This window comes from Callorhinchus milii, unplaced genomic scaffold (genome assembly GCF_018977255.1).
Source record: "Callorhinchus milii isolate IMCB2004 unplaced genomic scaffold, IMCB_Cmil_1.0 Scaffold3, whole genome shotgun sequence".
NCBI classification, from domain to species: domain Eukaryota; kingdom Metazoa; phylum Chordata; class Chondrichthyes; order Chimaeriformes; family Callorhinchidae; genus Callorhinchus; species Callorhinchus milii.
The window spans coordinates 60,073,499-60,096,055 of record NW_024704744.1 but is presented as its reverse complement, the minus strand read 5'-3'; the positions used below and the strand labels follow the sequence as shown (position 1 = coordinate 60,096,055).

General features: G+C 41.8%; 1 protein-coding gene across 2 annotated transcripts in view; it reads left to right on the top strand.

Moving 5' to 3' along the window:
• smyd3 (SET and MYND domain containing 3) overlaps window positions 1-22,557 on the top strand; it is a 400,254-nt gene that overhangs the window by 63,885 nt on the left and 313,812 nt on the right. For both annotated transcript variants that reach the window (XM_042332902.1, XM_007898399.2), the window contains exon 2: window positions 12,853-12,916. In XM_042332902.1, coding sequence (XP_042188836.1) covers window positions 12,853-12,916 — 64 coding nt within the window. The remainder of the gene's footprint in view (window positions 1-12,852; window positions 12,917-22,557) is intronic.

Sequence of the window (22,557 nt, the reverse complement as noted above, 5' to 3'; positions counted from 1 at the left end):
TGTCCCTGTGTGGAGTAAGGAAACTTGCCCAACATTTCACCCTGCTGGGAATAGAACTCAGGTCTCTCGCTTGGGAGGCGAGTGCTCTAACCTCTGAGCTACAGGCCTCCTTTCAGGGTTTATTGTTAACATTCATTGGATAGGACTGTACCTTGGCCTTTATTTTACAATATAGCTACTACACTCTTTTTTGTTTTGTGCAAACAGAACAGGTGGGAAAAAAGTGTTCACACTGTTGTAAATTTAACCATGAATCTCTGAAATTGCCACCCTGAACTCTGATCTCGGTTAAAATTCACCAATATTTTTCCAAGCTGTATCCGCAGGTAATATTTGGTGTGCTTCTTGCAGTTGCTGTGATTCTGGTACCTGCAGTCTTTATGCTGGAACAAGAGACTGAAAGCTGATTATACAGAAGGTTATAGTTCTGCTCAAGGACCCTCCTCTTCTTTTTCCCCCCCTTCAAAAAAAAGTTGTAGCGCTATTGGTGACATTTACGAATACCGTAAATCATTACGGATTTCACATTTAAATTACATTCCTAGAATATGTGACCCTGTTGGGAATTAGTGCCTGCAGGCCAGCGAATCAGAATATTGAAGTACTGTACGTTGTAAAGTATATCTTTGGTGCAGCCTTTGCAGTGCCACAAGCACAAAAGGAAAGACAAGTCTGTGAAATGAATGAAACACTGAGAGCCTTTTTCTGATCGCTGACCTTCTGGTGAACTCAGCAAAGGTTAACTACAGTAGGAGATATATGGCAACTGAGCTAATAGCGGAGAGAGGGTGGTGGTAGTATATTTTGTGCCATATAATTCCTTTCATCAATAATAAACACTGTAGTGCAAAAAGATGTTGCCAGTGGTAGATCCGTGTGAATTTCTGTTGTGAATTTTGGGGTACAGTATTTTGTTAACCTTGCCTTTTTCCATGAGAAAATGGTTGAATTTTCTTTTCCCATTGTTTTCAGGCTTGAGGCACTTGGTCACGAGTTCATTCCTTTTTCACTAGCATTACATAAAGAACGCAGTGCATCGATAAGAATGAATGAATAAATTACTACACTCAGCTAATCTGCTCTCCCCACGTCGAGCCTTCAGCGACTATGCCTCCAACTCTGGAAGGTCCCGTCTCTATCACCCTGCCTCCCTCCCTTATTTATCTTCAAATCCCACATTATGACCTACCTCTTCGACTTTCTCCACCCTTCGTCAAGTGCTTCAAGATGCTACCCGCTATATAAATCCAAGTTGTTGTTCTTTTTCTTAGCTCGCTGTCCAATTCCACCACTTTGCTATGTTCTGAGATATCATCCTACTTAAAGGGAGTTATATAAATACAGTTTGTTGAAAATAAACATGAATATGAAGTGCATTATACAAGGCTGGTAGATATTGGGAAGCAAGCTCAATTACTCTCTGAACCTTCTTACTTGGATGACAATGACTGATGCTCATGGTTGTGTAATGAACAAGATCCGGCTTCCGCATTGACTAATTCAGTAATCTCTTGCATTGATTTGGTGCCTCCCATGTAGCGAATGTCTCCAGGTGTACCGTTGCACACTGAGGAAAAATAGCCTTAAGAATGTTGACCAAAGAAGAAGGTTTTGAGGAGGCTTTTGAAGGTAGGGAGACAGATGAGAATGTTCCCTCAAGTGAGAGCACGTATCTGCTTCGTGCCATGTTAGCGACGGTTCTCACCCCTTGATGTTCATGCAAATTTTATTAACGCTAAAGTGGCTCCTGCTTCTCTCCTAACCCTGTCAGTATGAGTCCCTATTTCAAAGGTGACTGAACCAAGTCGGAGTCACACACAGAGACTTATTCCCAGTTAACCCCAATGCCTGGTAATTGGACTGTCTAATCGGAGTCTGTTCACACTCGTAGACCTCCAATGTTGACAACTACCCTCCAAAGTGCTTACTCCTTTTCTTGTCTAGATTACTACAGCGACTCGAGGATAGTCAGTGGAAACAACAGTTCATTATTAAAGCGACCCTCGGCTACGTTGCATATAAGGAACACAACAATGGAAGATATAGAACAATGGGATCAAACATAACGATCGCACAAAACCATAACAACCGGCAGCACAATACCACATTAGTAAAGGAACATAAAACCCACTCTGACTGTACAGTAGTCCTGTACATGTCAGGAAGTACCAGATGATGACCAGTTAGTGACCACGAGGAGCGCCGAGCATTGCTTTATATAGGCGTGTGTCTCCGCCCACAGTGTAATGGGAACGTGAGGGTTCTGTCCCGCGCTGGTACCCACGTGTTATTTTACTCTGCAGGCTGCTTGTCCGTGCTTGTTACCTGAATGTCAATCAAGCAGTCCTGGACCTATACATAGCTGCAACTCATGCAGGTTGCTTGCAGCTTTTGCAACTTGGAATCTTACAAAACCCATTTAAAGGAGCAGGTCTCCCCATTTTCCTTAATATTATATAGTTATACATCCATATTATTTACACATGACAAAAGTCTGCAAGAATAGGGTAACCAGAACAATGTGGTTGCCTTGCACCTTTTTCTTTAGTTTCTGCAACCAATATGGCAACCTCTGTCCACGGAGGCAACAACTATTTGCAGATAAAATGAGGAAAACCTGAAACTCCTACACTAGGGCACTGCTGTACTACCTGTCTCAGTTGAGGGCTGAATGCACATCGAACATTAGTATTTGTAATTAAGTTTTTCTCCACGTGATGCTCTATTTGGAAAGTAGAATAAAATGAATTGACAGAATTATCGACTATTGCACAGGGATTTAGCTTCTGACAACATCTATGGTATCACTGGCACTCTTGTAAACCTAAGGTGGTGCGCAGATTGGAGCAACAGGCCATGAACTGGGTCAGTGGTTGCTGCTGGTGACATTTTCTGCTGGTGGTGAGCAGGTAAATGGATATTGCTGTAGAGAGGTAGTGGGGTGACTTCCTCATATTACTGGTGCTTCTGTTTTGGGGGATTTATTGCTAGCATTTTTTTTTAACTTGGGGTTTTTCACTTACTTTCAATGAAGGATTCAGACATGCCTGTGCATACAGAGGGGAGAGAGGTGCCTGGTGCTTGCACAGCGAGTGTCAGGAGAGGTAACCATTTATGGGGTTTTGCGATGTTTATTGGATAAACACTGATTTATATATTTTTTTTGTATTGAAGGGCAGTGGGGGGGGGGATTCGATTAAAACCGAAAATCAGAAGACCTACTTATAACCTATTGGCCGAGTAGGTTGACAGCAGTAGGGTGAGATCGGAGTTTGTGGGTTCAAGCCACCAAAGCTATGCCAAAGATCTATAAGACGCTGTCTGTTTAAACCGCAATCAGCAAGATTTTACTTATTTGTCTTTTTTAATGGTCTCAGCACTTCTAGTTTCAAAATTCAGAGTTAACTCAGATTTATCACATTTTGCTCTTATTGCTTGTCAGCAAAGAGCCCCTGAACATCTGGATGGTGTTTATTGCATTATGTTTTGATTTTTTTTAATCATTTCCATGACCTTTTGTATCTATAATCTACTCGGGGGGTGGGTGGATCGGGAAAGAAAAGGATTCTGAAAACGATCCATTTTTATGTATAAAATGTTTCTCAGTTTGCTTTGTATTTTGAAAGATTTTTGTGCTACTGCATCCTTCAAACGACAACAACTTGGTTTATATAGCATCTTTCACGTGGGGAAGCGTCTTGGAGCGTTAAACAGTGGTGGAGCCTGCTTCAAAGGGAAAGTGACGTGTAGCTTATAGCTTCGGATCAGCTTGGATATTCTTTGGGTTACACATACTGTGTATTCTGTGCATGTATTTAAAAAAACTGTATTGGTGACTAAGTGAATTATGACACTCCACAAAATGTCTTGCCGACAATGAGAGTACAGTATTTCATTAAAATGTAATCACTGTAATCCGCTCCATTTTAGAAGGACATTAATGTGATCCCAATGGATTTGACCCGCTTTTGGCTGGTAATGTGCTGCTGGATTGAATTGTGGCTTCTCTAGCCTGTTCAGTTGCTGTTGTGTGCTTTACCTTTTAAGCGCTCCAAGACCCTACCCCACGTGAAGGACGCTATACGAATGTAAGTTATTGTCGTTACCTATCACTTTGGCGGGGGCTGTTGCATGTTGGAGGACCAGGTTAGAAAGTAATAGGAAATGGGGTCTTCCTGCAGGAAACAACAACAATAACCTGCATTCATATAGTGCTCTTTGTGGGCAGCATCATGGAACGCTTAAAAAGGCACCCAAGTAACAACAACAATAACTTGGATTTTTATAGCGCGGCATCAGAGCGCTTCACAGTAATGGATCCCGGGGTCGAACCAGGGGGAGAGGGAAGAAGCTGACCAAAGGCGCGGTCGAAAAGACAGGTCCTCAGCAGAGACCTGAAAATAGGAAGAGAGGGGCCGAGGCAAAGGGAGTGAGGAAGGGAGTTCCAGAGCCTTGGGGCATACCGGTACCGGGCAGAGGAAGCTTTAGCTACATAATGAGTGCGTATACAGGAGAAGAGTATTCCATACCCTCACATCAATTGTACTGCAGTGGAGACCTTCAGTCTTATTCCCTGTGCGTCATTGGGGGTACAGGGTATGTTACATCCACAAAATATACGGACAAAATTCTTACAGACAAGTTCCATTTTACAGTATATCCTGTGAAGAACTTTGAGATGTCTCGACGATGTGATAAGGCGCTCTATCAAATGCGAGTATTATTATTACAGGATATGGCTTCCTGCCTCCAAGCTGTTCGAAAAGCAGGATAAGTCTTGTCTACGATTCCCACAGACAAGTAAAATTCTTGAGAAGATACCCGATAAGGTTTTATTTGAGCACTGAAACTTGATGCTCATAGTTAGCTGGACACAAAGCCCAGAAGAAGGTAGTACTGCAAGTCAAGGTTTTACATGTTGGCCCTGCTCCTGCAAGAGCCAAAGTGAGCTGGAGTGTTTTGGGGGTCAACCAGGTATTTGACGCATGTGGAAATCTATCACCATGCTTAAGAGTGTCCAAACCAAATGATTAGACCAACTGTATTGTTTCAGTTTGTCTGCTGTGCACCCTCTCCTGGAGAGACGCACCTGCTTACCTAATCCTGAAGCATTTGCGTGCGGGTTTGCAGGAGCAAACCCTTGGGAACCACACAGTGTGTTTTGCAGTATTGCTGGAGTTTGATCAGCAAAAACAGTGCATTTGCAAAACTGTCTGAGAAGCTTCCCGCTGCTTGTCCCCCAGTTGTGGCTTTGACTTGTATAAACAGGACACAACTCTTGAGGAATCCCTGCTCCCAGGTCTGGTCCCCACCAAATCCTGCTGATGAGCCAGGTTGACTGCTCTATAAGCTTGCAAGCGCGAGGACATCGGTTCGATTCCCGGCAGGGCGAAACCTTAGGCAAGTTTCCTTACTCCACATGCCTGTTTACATAGCAGTAAATAGGAACCCAGTTTTCCAGCACCCTGGGACGTCTTTCCAAGTGTAATTTGTTGTTGGTGAAGAGCTTGTGACTACTGTTGGAAGGTTCATGTGACAGCAGGAATGTTGGAGATTCATTTCCATTTGGGCATAAAGGTTGAATATATCAGTGTCTAGTGTGCCACAATGTTTTCCTCCCTAACATTCTCCATTAAATGCAAGATTGTGGGTTCAAGCCCCACAGTGGACGCTGACACTCCCACATAGTGCTGGGGGGGAACATTACCTTGTAAGGAGAGCCATCCATTGAATGAGCTGTTAAACTGAAGTCCCATCTGTGGTTAAGGTGGATGTTAAAGATCCCATCATACTTGTTGAAAAGAGAAGGGAGTTTCTCTGGTGTCCTGGACACAATCCTCCAGATAAGAAAATAATTTATTTATGGTTGGTTGTGGGACTTCGTTATGTGAACATTGGCTGCTGTATTTGCCTACAAATACACAGTCAATACACTTTTTGGTAAATCCTATGAAGTGCTTTGAGGCGTTTCAACAGTGTGAAAGGCTATACTAAGTCCAAGAATTATCTATTATAACTATTTCCAGATCATCATCCCTTGTCAATTGAGTTATTAATTTATATCTCATCTGCCTTGTAATTCCAGTAGACCTTTCTGTGTCTTATGTTCCTTCCTCATCTAAATTCAGCTCTATAATCTGAATCAAATGACTTCTCGTTGCTTGAAGGACAATGCTGGCCCAAATTAGCCAGCTTTCACTTCCTTTCTCATTTCTTACGTTCTGTGTAATGTGTTTTGAGATGTTTCTTTGATGCGAAAGGCGAGTGTCACATAAATGTAAGTTGTTGTGATCTTCCACTTTCAAATGTCTACAAGTGTCTGGGTTCCAGCAGTGACTTGCATTGCTTAAAGTCACATCACTCTGCACTTGTGCTAATCATTTCATATTTATAATATTAAACAATGCGCATTGTTTAAATGGAGGGGTTATGCCACTGGTGCCATTCAGTGAGACCTGATGGAAAGAGAAAGGGGTTTCTCACGGTGTCCTGGCTAACGGTCCACCAGAGGGTTTGTCATTCACTTCATGCCCTGGGACATTACTAGGTACAAAATTGGCTGCCATGTTCTCCCTCAAAATACACAGTTACTCCAACTATAAGTAAATTCCTGTGAGGTGTTCTGAGATGTCCTCCTGACATGAAAGGTGATTCATTAAATGCTATTAATGAAGCATCTCCACCACTGTCGAGCACTCTGGAAAGCTGCCCTGCATGAGGGGTGCTATGTAAATGCAAGTTTTTTTTTTATCCACGTCATGACTATTTGAGGGACATTGTTATTGGAACAACAGCTGCACAGGAAGGCAAAACTTCAGTGAGGCAGTCTCAATACTTGAGACTGTGATTACCTAGAAAGCGTTTCATGCTGTTTTGATGTTACAGGCACTATGTCAAATGCAATGATTATTTTGTCATAATAAAGTGACGGGTAGGGCAAAATATCACTGCCACCTTCTCCCTGTTCTTGAGCTTGCTTGGGTGTGTTGCATCCCCGAAGAGAGCTTCAGTGCCCCCTCCCCTCTTACATTATTCATTTGGAGGCAGAGAGCAAACTGAATGTGGGGGACGTGGAGCTTTTTTTTAATTCACCACAGGTGTTGAACTGTATACATTTAAGGTTATTACGAAAGGAATTAAATGGAAGATTATCATAAAACATATTCACACGAAGTTATGTGAAATTCTCTGCCACAAACCTTTGAAGCAGTGTATAAAAGTTATTGTGAAAGGCAATTGTATAAATGCTTGAAACTGAGAAATTTTATATTAAAGGGGAGCTATAGGATTGGACTAGGTAGCTGACATGGAGCAAAACATCAGGCCAGATTTAATAATAATCCTTAATAATAATAATCGTTACATTTGCTATATGCCTTTCACGTAAGGAGGAAACCTCAAATCACTTCACAGGATATACTATAACTTGCAGTGACTGTATTTGTGGGTGAACATGACAGTCAAATTGCTCACAGCAGTATCCCATGTACCACCATGAAGTGAATGACTTATTTGGAGGATTGTTGGCCAGAACACGGGGAGAAGTTTCCTTCGCTTTTTGAATAGGGCCATGGAACTTTAACATCCATCTGAACAGGCAGATGCAGCCTTGGTTTAACATCTCATGTGAAGGACATCACCTCCAAAAAAGCAGCAGCCCCCAGCACTGCATTGGAGTGTCAGCTTAGTTTGTGAATTTCAAGAATCCATGTGTGGCTTTAACCATCAACCTTCTGACTCGGAGGTGAAGAAAACAAAGAGTAGGGATAAATGGGTCCTTCTCAGATTTGCGGGATGTGACTAGTGGAGTACCACAAGGATCAGTGCTTGGGCCTCAACTATTTACAATCTACATCAACGATCTAGATGAGGACATCGAACATAATATATCCAAATTTGCGGATGACACTAAACTAGGAGGGAGAGTAAACACCGAGGATGACATTAAAAAAATGCTCTGACTTTTGTTTTCTATGCCCCTATTTAAAAAGCCTAGTATCCGGTATGCTTTTTTAGCAGCTTTATCTACCTGTCCTGCCACTTTCAATGATTTATTTATATAAACCCCCAGATCTCTATGACCCTTCACCACTTTTAAGATTGTACTTATATTATATTGCCTTATATTGCCTCTCTTCATTCTTCCTCACAAAATGCATCACTTTGCATTTCTCCACAAATTAAACTTCATTTGCCAAGTGTCTGCCCATTTCACCAGTCTGTCTATGTCCCCTTGCAGTCTGCTACTATCCTCCTCACTGTTTACTACTTTTCCTAGCTTAGTATCATCTGCAAACTTGGAAATTGTACTCCCTATACCCAAGTTCAGGTCATTTATATAGCCTTTGTGTGTGCATGTTATATCCATTGTGGTATTCTATGTGTCTATTGAGGCACATAAAAAACAGGTTGGCAGTAGGAATGACCTTAGTGGGTTAGTTTTCACTTTTCTGGCCCATTTCATGTTGAGTGTGCCTGCGATAGTGCACTGCCTCTCATAAAGTGTGTGTTGTAATGAAAAAAATGGTTGTAATTTATTCCATTAAAAATATTCTGATCCGAGCAACCAGGAGAATGAAAGGATTTGATTAACTTAAGCATGGAAGTTAGGTTTTATCCATGTCATTGTTCAGCACCATGCTTTATTAAATTTAATATAATACCATTTGATTACTCCTACATAAATCATTTCCATCTGAAGATTATTAAGCGGCTCAAAAGTTGAGCAAACTTTTCAGGGTTTTTTTCTTATGAACAAGCTTTTCACAAGGCTTGTAATAAGTTTTATTATCTAATTCTCAGTCTTTTTTTGTCATCTTGTCTCAGTTTGTTATTTTATTTCTGCTGTTTATAATATAATAAAATGTAACCCTTGTCGCCCATGGAGTTCCAGCAAAACACAATTGTGAAATTGGTATTTGCATTTGAACTGTAAAAATCACCCGGCATTATAGATCAGTTTGCCTGGAAAACTCAGTCATTGCACTTAATACATAATAATAACAATAATAATAATAAGAATCCTTGCATTTATTATAGCGCCTTATCACAGTTAAGATGCCGCATACTTTCCTGGACCAAACTCTGACCCACATCTCACCAGTTCTGGCCAGGCTCCACTGGCTCCCCATCACCGAACAGATCAACTTCAAGATCCTCACATTCATGTTCAAATCACTCCCTGTTATCTCCCTACCTCTCAGACCTCCTCACTCCCCAATCCATCACCCGCTGCCTCCGCTTGACTGGCACTGGCCTCCTACTCGTCCCTCGCACTCTCCGCCCCACCATTGGAGGTGGCGCTTTTACCACTAAGCCTAGAAGCTCTGGAACACTCCCTTAATCCCTCCGCCTTGCCTCCTCCCTTTCCTTTTTCATTTCCCGCCTAAAGACCTTCATCGGTGACTACTTACGGCCACCTCACCTTCCCCTGGCTCAGAGCCAGGCTCTGCCACTAAGTGCGCTGAGATGCTACCCTGTGTGGAGGGCGCTATATAAGTGCAAGTTGTTCTTGCTGTCTCAAAGCGCTTCACAGAATTTGTTGTCTGTGCTTTGTGGGTGAAATGCGGCAGCCAATTGCGAAGAGCAGTGTCCCACAAACAGTCATGGATTTTTTGTGTGAGATATATTTTGAGGTATGTCATGTGAAGCACTTTGAGACATCCTCCTAACGTGAAAGGTGTTGTATCAAATGCAAGGATCATTATTAGTAGTATTATTGTTAGCTGTAGATTGTGCTCTTGGCTCAAACTTCTCTCCAGATAAGACACTGATGAGGTAGCAGTGAGAACCAAGTTGTGGTGATGAATTTAGATACGAGGACTGTTTTGGTTTGCGATTTACTTTTCCCCTTTTTGTGTATCAGCACGAATAACCTAATAATTGTCAACGCTAGTTGGAAACATCATTTTGATTCAAACAAGGCTTGTTCCAAATGTCCACCCAGGAGGTGTATAATAATCCTTACATTAGATATAGCACCTTTTCACGTCATCAGACATCTCTGGGACATTACCATGTGTGGGGGGAGCTATATAAATGCAAATTGTTGTTGTCTCAAAGCGCTTCACAGAATATACTGTAAAGTGAATTGAATCTATTTGTGGGCGAAATGGTGACCAGAGGCACAGGCGCAAGACAGTTAGCCAAAGAATTAGGTGAGTGTTTAGAAGGAAAGTTGACCGGGGTTGATTGCATGTTGAATTGATTGCCACAAGTGGAAAAGTTAGCATTTTCAACATATAAAGGAGGCCACTAGGTCCATTGTCCCAATGCTGTCAGTTTCTAATTCTACACAAAAAAAAGATTGATGCTGCATGGAAATAAACCATTTGGCCCAAGTAATCTGTACTATCTTTATGCTCTACCCATCTTATTTTTCACTTCTATGACCCTCTGTACCCTTCATGTGTGAAACCACGATTCATTTTAAAAACATTGATGGCATTTGTTTCAACCATAGTTTCCAGCGGTGAGTACCGCATTCTCACCACCCTCTGTTTGAAGATGTTCCTCCTAAACTCCCAATTGGATTAGCTGCCGGCTACCCGATATATAATATAAAAGCAGAAGTCGCTGGGAGTACTCAGCAACATCTATGGAGAGAGGAAAGTGAGTTTCAGGTTGATGACCTTTCGTTAGAACTGGGGGATGTTGGAAGGGAGCAGTTTATATGGACAAACAAAGAAGGGGGCTGGGGAAAGAAACAACAAAGGAAAACATTAGGTGGACAGTACATGATGAGATAGAGGTGTTGAGGTGCAAGACAAAAGAAGGCACTAGTGGCAGATTATAGAAAGAAAAGATGTGTCCGGGACCCAGAGGATGTATGGATGTTTACAGATAAGGCTGAGAGAAGATGGCAGCTGTGTATAAGGTCTGAAGTGGTTAAAATCAAGTTGAGGCCAGGGAGCTGTAAGGTGACTAGGAGGTAGATGAGGTGCTGTTCCTTGAGCTTGTTTCGTTATGTTTCGTTGGAACAGCGTAGGAGGCCGTGGAAGGAGAGATAGATCACAGTGGGAGTTGGAAGGAGAATTAAAATGGCAAGCAACCGGAAGCTCAGGGTTGCACTTGTGGATGGATCAAAGCAGTGTTTAGGGCCCTGGATGGTGGCATGGGAGGAGGTGAACGGGCAGGTGATGCATCTCCTGCGCTGGATGGGAAGGTGCTGGGGGAGGGAGAACAAGTGTTAGTTGTGGGTACCCCTTATATATGCCCTCTCATTTAGGTTCAAAAAGTGAAAACAGCCTATCCAGATCCACTTTATGAAATGCTTTCATAACCTTAAATACCTCTATCAGGTTGAATCACCCATTTTATCTATCATATTAATAAAGACAAAATGTCTGTCTGTGTGTCCACCAAACACGCAATGACCGATTGATGTAATAGCATGATTTATATCTCATCGGAAACATCTTGCAGGGTGGAGCATCATGGGCATATTTTATTTCGGGTATCTCCTATCGTTGATGAGCTATATTAAAAGATATATTTAAAAATACTTTAATTAAGCCCCCAAAAAGGTGTGTATGGTATTCTGCAACAAAGTAGGGTCACACGCCCGTTAGGAATCCTGCCAACCAAGACTGCTCCTAACAGGAGTCCTCCCAATGAGTCTTCCCACTGAGTCCTCCCCACAGGAGTTCTCCCACAGGAATCCTCCCAGAAGGATATGTGTGGAAATATATGAACAAGGGATGCTAACGAGTTCAATAGCACATTTTTTTAATCTTAAAGGATAAAGTTCCCTAAGAAGTGAAAATCAAGCCTTTCAAGGACAAATAAAAACGCCAGATGAAAGAGAGAAGGCCGTTTAAATTAAACTGGTTGCAAGCGTAGCTGCAACATGTATAGCTAGTTAATAATAAAAACAGAAGTCACTGGGAACACTCAGCAGCATCTATTGAGAGAGGAAAATGAGTTACATTTCATGTCAATGATCTGAAATTTCAGATTTCCAGCATCTGCAGTATTTTGCTTTTCGTTTATCCTTTTTATTAATCCCACTTCCTCCATCCCGCCCACATCTCTTTATGATTTTACTTGTCAAGTACTTATCCACTCTCCTTTTGATTGATACTGTTGATCTAGCCTCAACAGCCACTTGAGCGGATGAATTCCACACCCTAAAGCCTTTGAGTAAAGATAATTCTTTACTTCTCACCTAATTCTTCTGCTAACAATCCTGAATTTCTCAGTCATTGATTGCACTTGACAGTCAAATCCTGGACATCTTGATGAGGTGATAAAGCAAGAGCTCTATCAAACGCAAGGATTATTATTACATTTCCAAGTTGCAGTTTAACTCTCCAGATCGTCTCATTCAACCTTTTGAACAGGAGCAATTTTGACAACAATGCCAACTTGCACTTGTATCCGCAGAGCACTACCCTTCACTCAGGATAGCGTCTCGGAGCTTTAGAGGGCTATTGCTTTCGAAAGTCAATACGATTGCTCTTCCTGTTTCAGTGAATCTGACCACATGTAGATTTATGTATTTTTCTTGGGTTCTTGTTTGTTGACTGGTGAATGTCACCGGGATGCTTGAAAATTAAATTGGATTTGTGGGTGGTCGGCCAAATGATCAGGATCATGGTTCGTATCTGAGTCACTGTGGAATTTATTTTTAAAATCGACTGTCATATGTTAATCCAAACCAGACAATTTCACTTTAACAGTGTTGTTTTCTTTAAAAAANTCTCCTTTTATCAGTCACTGTACTGTTTTAAAACTTGATAAACATTTCAAGCTAACCTCCTCTCTAAAAAAAGCCCTAGAAGTCGTGCACATCATTAAATCAAGCTGTAAAGTTGTCATGTTTTTTTAAATTAATTCTCTTTATCTTCACAGGAAGGAAAGCTTGCTCCGATGTTCCCAGTGCAAGGTGGCAAGATACTGCGATGCAGTGTGCCAGGTAATCACCAGCTCCACAGGACAGCTCCCAGGGCCAAGACCCGCAGAGCACATTATACAGTGGGAATCGGTTTTATCTGAGGTCGAGAGCGGATTTGCTTGAAAGAGGAGCTACGTTCGAGATCCATGATTGCTTTGCAATAGATCCAACATTTCAGGGGCATCTATTAATTGGACACGCTCCAATACTCAGGCAAATAACCTCGACATATTTGAGTGGTTTTCCTTGCTCTGGAGGCTATGCAAAATTGACATAAATGCACAGGTCAGTGGGGTGTGTGTAACTTCACACCATCCTCAGACTTGTATTTATTGGATCTCCAGTTTGTCTGATTCAGTCTGATTTGGTCTGATTCAGAATGAGTGGTTTACGCCCACATCTGCCAATGGTGCAGCCCCGCACTGTGGAAGTGCTCTTGTTCAGCATATAGCGATCAAAAGAGAGCTTTGGATGAAGAAGGCTCCTTGTGGCTCATTTGATCTCATCCTTTCAGAATAACCCTATGTGGTCTTCCCAGCCTTAAGCTGTTACTTTGAATTAATCCAGTGCCCTGGCTTCAACACACTTCCCGGTAACCTGCTCCAGCTTTGATTATTCTGTGTAAAGATGATCCTTCACAGACCTGTACCCACTTGTCCTGCTGCCTGGCCTGTGTGGCGATGCTAACCTCGCTCCTACTCAGCAGATCTTTTAAGAAAAACCTTTGATCGCTCTTGACTCTTTGCAACTTTCAAATTCATATTTTCTGTGTGAAGCAACCAAAGTTGTTAGTTTCTTGGGATAAATTGAATAAAGCCGAGCAGGCGGACAGGGGTTGAGGTCACTGTTTCCGGTTATCGCTACATGAGGTAACGCACTGCACTCCCAGAGTCCACCTGTTGGCATCAGCTTCGCCCCATCCTAGATGTTGATAAAAACTGATAAGCATTGAACGTAAAAGAGCAATTTTCTGATCTGAGCCAAAATAGTTTGCTTGGTTGATGCTTAGACTCCATCATTGCTGCTCTGCTGAGCCTAGTATTGGACGGTTGATGGTGAGCCAGGTCTCGTATTGTGTAGTTGCCGAGCCTTACTTGAAATTGCTAATGATAATTCTTATCAGCACTGGCTTGTTCAGGCAAGGAAGTTTTATGACAAATATACTGCTGTTTTGCTAAAACCGCAATTCCACTGGTAACGTCATGTGGAGAAACTCCTGATCACAATTTAATCTCATGTAGAATTGGTTTGCTGTTTGTTACACGACGGGTCAAAATGTCCACTCTTTTGTTGGCTCCACTTAATGTTATTTCTCCATTCTTCACTTTCAATAATTTGTTCCTTATTTGATTTAATTTCTTATTCTTCCTTTTGTTTGTTGTTTTGCTCTGTTCATGTTTATTTAATTTATTCCCTTTGTCTGTTTCTCCTTTTCCTTAATGAGGCCTAAAAGGACTCATTATTAAGCGACCACTCTCTGTGCATCAGGGTTTTAAATAACTTGCAGTTTAAATATGGAATATGCAGGAAAAATTAACCATGTGTAGATAATATAAGAAAAAATCCTGACAATCTTCCAAATTGAACTGTTGAACACTTCATAATTATTTGTGGGCATTGCTGTGTGCAAATTGGCTGCCAGATTCACCTATAAAATATTCACTACACTTGACAGAAAATTCTGTGAAGTGCTTTGATAAAATAGCTGCTTTATAAAATACAAGGACTATTATTCTTCAGAATGCTGTTAACTTTTAATTCAGCCTTTATTGTGTGTGTGAGTGGGTACAACAACAACAAATTGCATTTATATAGCACCTTTCACGTCAGGAGGGCGTCCCAAGGCGCTGTGTTATTTAGGTAAGCAAGTAATGCTTTCTCACTGCAGCTTGTGTAGGTGACATTCTCCGCAGATGGCTTAAAAATGCACGTGTTTGTACTGTTTTATCACATCGAAACATCCCAAAATTCTTCTCGGGTAAATTCCTGTTATGTGTTACTACATTTTTAATCAAGGTCCTACAGACAGCCAGATGAAATGAGAGTGACCAATTCTGTCATGAAGGATTCATGTCATGCCAGGAGAAACTCCCTTCTCTTAAATAGTGCCATGGGATCTTTAATGCTCACCTGAGAACAGGCAAACAGGATCTTGATTTAACATCCCATTCCAAATGCAGAACCTCCGATAAAGCACTGTTCGAGCCCCCAACACTGCATTACTCCTGTAGCAAGCGAGAGACCTGGGTTCGATTCCTGGCAGGGCGAAATGTTGGGCAAGTTTCCTTACTCCACACGCCTCTGTTAACCTAGCAGTAAGTAGGAACCCGGTTGTTAGTCGATTGGCATATCGCTTTTCCTGGGGGCAATAATTCTTTTAAAAAANTATAATAATACGGTCACTTAAATCCACGACTGTTTGTGGGACACTGCTGTGCGCAATTGGCTGCCGCATTTTGCCCACAAAATATATACAATCAATTCACTTTACAGTATATTCTGTGAAGTGCTTTGAGACGTCTGAAAGACGTGATAAGGCGCTATATCAAATGTAAGTATTATTATTATTAGAGAATCAGCTTAGACTACCATCTGAAGTCTTAAGTATAGGGTTAGAATCCACACATTCTGGCCCAGAGGTGAGTGCTACCAACTTGGCCAAGATGGGGATGGAATATTTCATTATATTGTTGCTTTCCATCTGGGGCAAGAAGAGGAATCAGAATATCTTGAAGGGCAAGAGCCCTTCATAATAGTCAATAACAGAGCAGCTCTGATGGATGGAGCTGGCTTCTGTGCTCTGCAGAGTCCTGCAATACAAACAAACTGTTTATTTGGAGGAGATGATGAGAAGTTGAAAGCAGGACAATTAAAATACAGATGTTGTATTTAATTCCATTGCCATGAGGAAAAATGTTGAAACCAGATGTGTAACCCATCTTTAAAAAAAAGTTTAGAAGCTGCAACCTTTCAGATGCCGGGAAGAATCTGCATCAGATTCCTGATGTAGAAACATTGTGCTGAGCCCCATTGTAGAGGAAATAAAGGAGAGTCTGTGGGTAAATTACAGGGGCAGATATGACCCAGAACCAAGCAAGATCCTGATAAAATGCCTCATTCGACCTCTTAACAATCCCATCACTTCACCTCACTTTGTTTGCTCATTTAACTTGTTTTGTATCATTCTGTTCTGAGCATAAAAATCACGCCTCCAGCAATAAGGATCAGCTGCTTCTGACATCAGACAAAAATCACAGCGGAAAGTTCTCCTGCTGTTTTGTGTGAAGTCAGATAACAACATGGATGTAAGTTATGCCACTGTGCTTCTGGTAGTCAGGCAATTGGGCCTTAACTCCTTGCTACCCCCTCCCCTCATTTTTCATGTAACAGAATATTATGGCCCATCTCTTTATATAATGCATGCATTGCTTTTCTTTTTCTCTGCAAAAAAAAACGCTGGGTGGGGACTGCACAGCAAGCTTGTGTTAGCTGAGGGTAGGGTTAGAGCGGATCAGAGAAGTTGTTTGTGAAGGGATTTATATTTGAGGGTGAAGATCTGCTCAGTTTGATCGGGAATCAGCTGGGAAAGTAGCCTGGAAGCAGAAGCTGATCAGAAGGAGTGAGAGTTAAATTAATCTTAAATATAAAAATAGAATGGACTGCTTGTTGCTGTGTTGTGATGTGCTTGGTTAATGATGTTGGTGTCACCTGACTCATATTAGGGTGCTTCTCACATTTGGTGACTTTGATCAATGACAGTATGTAGAATAATGTCTTGGAGCACTTCCCAATGGTGTGGTTGGGCGGTGGGGGGGAAGCAACACAGGCAGGGTCAAAAAGGAAGGTTTTGAGATAGGATTTGAAGATAGAGAGGGTGAGGCGACAGAATTCCAGAAGTTAGGGACATAGTGACTGAATGTTTGTGTGGACGGGTGGGGGATGCACATAAGGCATAATCATGTTAGTTGAGGGTAGAGGTCGGGGCAGAAGAGTGGAGTACAAACAAATCAGAGAGGTAGATTTTGAAGGGGTTTATATGTGAGACTGAGGACCTTCAATCTGTTCGGAGATGGGGAGCCAGATGGTCCATAATATTCTGTAAGATGCAATAATAGTCTTGAACTCAAAATCCTGGGAATATCTCCTGTACAGAGGGAGTGGTCCAATGTCAGAGGACCTCGGTAATTTCAGGACAGACACCAGAATGTTTATCTTTGCTACAAGGGTAATTGATGACTGGAACAGGTTGCCAGGAAGGGTGGTTGAGGCTGAGACACGACTCATTTAAAAAACAGCTTGATGCTGTGATTGGAGAACAGTGAGATAGGTATTCTGAAGGAATGAGATCAGTTTGGCTGATCTTGTGAGGTCTTGTCCTTTAGATAAAGGGTTCTCTATGTATTCAGGTCATACTTGCCTGTCTGCCTGCCTGCACCGGGCTCTGTGACCCGACTACCCCCACCCTCACCTGGCTCCCAATCCTCCAGAGGATAGAGTTCAAAGTCCTCCATGGCCTTGTTCCTTCCTACCTCTGTGACCTGCTAACGTCATATCAACCTGTCTGCTCCCTGCGCTCAACAAGCTCTGGGCTGTTCCACATCCCCCGCCCGGCCCGCCCCGACCCACCATCGGTGGTCGAGCCTTCAACCTCTCTGCTCCACCCTTTGGAACTCCATCCCACAGTCCTGTCGTCTTGCTCCCTCCCTTCCTTCATTCAAAGCATGTCTCATATCCCTCTTCGACCGCGCCTTCGCAAGTGTTGGCATTGTACTTCTAGTTTATAGATCCAACTAGTTTATGTTACCATTTCCTCTCCGTTGATTTCTAACCTTGAGAGAAGATTATTGTAACTAATAATAAAATAATCTTTGCATTTAACGTGGTGCCTTTAACATTTCAAAGCCCTTCATAGGATTTAGTGTAAAGTGTAGTGACTATAACTTGTTGTCATGTGAAGCAATAGAGATTTGAATCCAGACACCTGAATTAGACTTAGTATAATGAATTCGGGTGTTCGTTTTAAAAGATTGTTACACCACTTACATTTTTTTTGTTGTGAATCCCTGTGTAAGTTTGAGAATCGTCGAGGCATTGACCCCAAATTGCACTGGAGTTATGAGTTATTTTCACAGTGGTAGATTAATAATGGTCTTGTAACTGTACTGTGCAGCTGGACTCTAGCTCCTGCTTGGGGTGAGGGGGCGTGAGATTCATGGGGGTTGTTTATAATAGAATGTCTTAAATCCCCTTTTGCCCGCTTCCAAGGACACTTATATCATGTGTGAGATGCATAATGAAGAAGACATTGGCTTGAACTGTTTTGATTGCCGTCAGTAATGGAGTTTGTGATGCTAAAAAGAAAAGCACTTGCATTTTTATCACTTCAAAATGTCTCAATACTTTTGAGTAATTACTCTCATCGTAGTCACTCTTTGCAGACAAACAAAATACCAATTTGCACATCCCAAGGTCCCTCAAATAACCATGCGGTGAATGGCCAATTTATCTGATGGAGCGCAGCCAGGTCAGTTTGTTGGGGTTTGTTTGGCAATTTTTTTGTGCATCGCTTCTTCAGTTGGAGAGTTATGAGCCATTGATCCACTGCAGATTGAGAGTTGGAAGCATAATGACTTTTGTACAGTTTTCAATGCCTTATATGTCTGCAGGGTCTTTCTGTCATCAGACATGTAACAGTATCTGTGTGACTTGTTATATGTCAAGGGAAACATGTCATGGAATGTTTCAATTCAACCAAGAGCATCCATCATGATTGACAGCTCAATAAAGGCTAGTAGTTGCCTCCAATTATTGCGATTAAAATGCTCCTTCAGGCGACTGTAGAAAATTAATTGCTTTATTTTGGAAACAAAAACCAAGCTTCTTTTATCAGTGTTTTCATGGGTTATGTATTATATTTCGGACCATTTGGGTGTGAGGAAATGGCTCTCTTAGACATGATTGTGCATTTTGTTTCCCTTACTGTGGTAATGCCTCACACTTTCCTTGTACAGTAAGGCTGATTGCATCATGTAATAGAAGTTCTACAATTTTGCTCAGTCAGTTCACTTTATAGTATATCCTGTGAAGCGCTTTGAGACATCTCAACAATGTGAAAAGCGCTATATCAAATGCAAGTATTATTATTATTATTCCAGTCACCTTGGCAGTGCACTTTAAAATCGTCTGCATAGGATTTTGTATCTTGCATCCAAAGAGACTTCACCTCAAAAAGCTATTCATAAAAGAAAATCTTTCTCCCCCAGTGATTCAGTACAAGATTGTGCCATCTCTGGTGCTGTATATACCAAGGGGCGTCCCAGAGTCAGTCTCTGGGTGGTGGTGCTGCTGATAGCCTGAACAACACTGATAAGAAGAGGGGAAATGTTAGCATGTCTCGACGTTTTGAAAGCTTTCTATTACCCGAGGGGGCCTTGGATAGACTGGAGATCTGAAGGGCACAGGGTTGATTTGGGGAATGATGGCCCTTGTGGTTAAATAGCTTGACATGTCTTCCTGATGAGCTTAATTCATGTAGAACGACACTTTGTGATGGACCTAAACTTAGTTTAGCAACCAAACATACAAGCACTATTGATGCCACTTGTGGGGTTTTCTGCAGGTCGGCACATCCAACTTCTTAATCAAGGGACGAGGCAGTCGTAGGTAAATGTGGAGAAAAACACATTATTCACAGCATTGTATTTCTGTATTGCTTTGCATTCTTGGCTTTGTGCTTTTAGTTTATTTGTGCTGTTTAAGCATTGGTTGACATTATATCTTTACATTTTCTTTCACTATGTTCACAAGGCTCAACTAGTAGCACTCTTACCTCCAATGTGAGTTCAAGCCTTATGTTGAGCTCATAGTCTATGCTGACTTCAGTGCAGTGTTGGGGGTGTCCTGCACTGTCAAAAGGTGCCATCCTTCAGATGAGGCATTAGATGAAGGTTCCATCTGCTTGTTTAGGTGGATATTAAAGATTTCATGGCACTATTTATAATAATAATAATAATAATAATAATCCTTGCATTTGATATAGCGCTTTTCACGTCGGGAGGACGTCCCAAAGCGCTTCACAGAATAGATTGTAAAGTGAATTGACTGTATATTTGTGGGCGAGCGCGGCAGCCAATTGCGCACAGCAATGTCCCACAAACAGTCGTAGATTGAAAATGACCAATTTATTATGTTTTGTTTTGGAGGGATTATTATTATGCATGTGGAGTAAGGAAACTTGCCCAAGGTTTCGCCCTCTGCCTGGAATTGAACTCAGGTCTCTCACATGCAAAGCGAGTGCTCTAACCACTGAGCTACAGGACTCCACGATTTGTAAAGAGAAGGAAGTTTTCTCAGATGTTCAGGCCAGCAATCTCTAGATATAAGCGGCCATTCACTTTATGTCTGTATGTAGGACATTGTTGTGTGCAAGTTGGCTGCTGCAGTTACCTACAAATACACAACCACTTGTCTTTACAGTAAGTCCTGTGGCTGTGGAGTCCTGTAGCTCAGTGGTTAGAACACTCACCTCGCGAACAAGAGGATCTGGGTTCGATTCCTGGCAGGGCAAAACGTTTGGCCAGTTTTCTTACTCCGCACACCTCTGTTTACTTAGCAGTAAATAGGAACCCGGTTGTTAGTCAATTGGTGGATCGCTTTTCCAGGGATAATAATTCCTTCAACAAATAATAATAAATTGGTCACTCAATCCACGACTGTTTGTGGGACACTGCTGTGTGCAATTTCACCCACAAAGTATACAGCCAACTCAGCGCTTTGAGACGGCTCAAAGATGTGATAAAGCGCTATATCAAATGCAAGGCTTGTTGTTATTAATTAAACCATTGTGAACTATAGTTTTGATTTACCCACTTAATTATGTAATAGAACTAGCAATCAAAACCATTGCAATAGTTTTGACACAGTAGTTTGGTTTGGGATATTATAATCTGAAGTGAAGAGTCAAATGGCGATGGAATAACTGTAATGTGAAAGAAGGGATATGATTTTTTTCCAGGGGCCATTAGGTTTGAAAATATCTACCTCAATATTGTAACTGAGACTACGGCTTCATTTGTGTATCAGATTGCAGTGATTTAGCCACTCCAATAATTTCAACTGAGATCCGTGCCTACACTGTGCACATATAGTCTGAATTCAGGCCCTGATCAGAGGAAGAAAAAAAACACCATCAGCCCAACAAGCGTATAACTGAAAGCAGCTGTGTCACTGTACAGTGGATTCTATTCATAAATGGAACAATATCCCAATTCAATTAGTATGTAACTTAATAGTCTGAAACTCCTTTTAGAGTGAAATTATTCCCAGTCTATAATGAAATGAGCACACGGCACAGCTACGCTTATGGCCCAGTTCAATATTGTCCTCAAGGTCTTTAGAAGAGAAAATACTTATTTCATTCAGAAATGGAGTGAGACAAGAGCCTACAAATTATAGACTATATTTGGAATATTGGGTGCTGTTTTGGGTAACCTTGGAGAAACATTCCAGTAAGCAATACCCAAAGCACTTTGCCTATATTGGCCATTAATGGGATATAATCATCAGAGACACTTCAGGTCAGCAAACCATGGAAATTTACAGCATACAAGAAGACCATTTGGCCTAGGCTGGAGTCTTGGCTGACTCTTTGAAAGAGCAATCCATTCATTCCCATTAACCTGATTTGTTCCCATGTGTCTACAGATTATTGAGTTTTAGATATCTATCTAGGTTCCTCCTGAAAGCTGATATGGGTTCTGCCTTGACCACTGCTCCCAACAAGACATTCCACATCCTAACAACTCTCTGTGCGTGCAACAAAAATCGTCCTGATCTTCCACTTTGCTCTGTTGCTAATTATATTAAATTGATTTCCACAAGTCATTGACTCAACAACCAGTGAGGTTTGAACCTGCAACCTCCTGACGCGGAAACAAGAGTGCCACCAAGGCAGGCACACACCTTCTAAAGGACATTGAAAAGAGGTCAGAGAATTGAAACAAGGAATGATTTGGGATTTATTCCTCAATGTTATGTGGAGATGCTCAGAGCTGAAGTTATTCTCATTGGAGAAAAGATTTGAGCGGGGGCATGACACAGATCTTTAAAATGCTGAGTAGCATTGATCTAAATGTGAATAGCCTATTTGACTTAGACGATGAGTGTGGAACTTGAGCAAAGTTTGAAATTCAATCCATCAAGTGGGAATAGAGATTAGAAGAAAATTGGCATAAATTAGTGAAGACCTGGAACAGTTTCCCAGCAAAGAGCAGATAAGTGTGCTGACTCACTCCTTCAAAAGCAAACTGGATGAAAGATATCAGGATAGGTACAGACTGAGGTGAGGAAAATACTCCACAAGTTGCAATAAATTCTGCACTGCTGGGTGGGACGTCCTCCCAACGTGAAAGGCGCTCTATAAATATAATTTTATTGTTGTTGTGGGGGGAGAGGAGGAGGGAGAGATAACACTATTTGTGGGAGGAAGAGGCAGGTGGGTGTGAGGAATGAGGACGATCAAGTTTTTTTATTGGGGACTAGAGACCATTTATTGGAAGACCTTCCTCAGCAGATGGTAGAATGTGTGCCGAATGGACTCACTCTATTCCTAGAGGATGCACGCTGCTTATCAAATTCCGGAGATTGTTAGGTGCAGGTTGGCG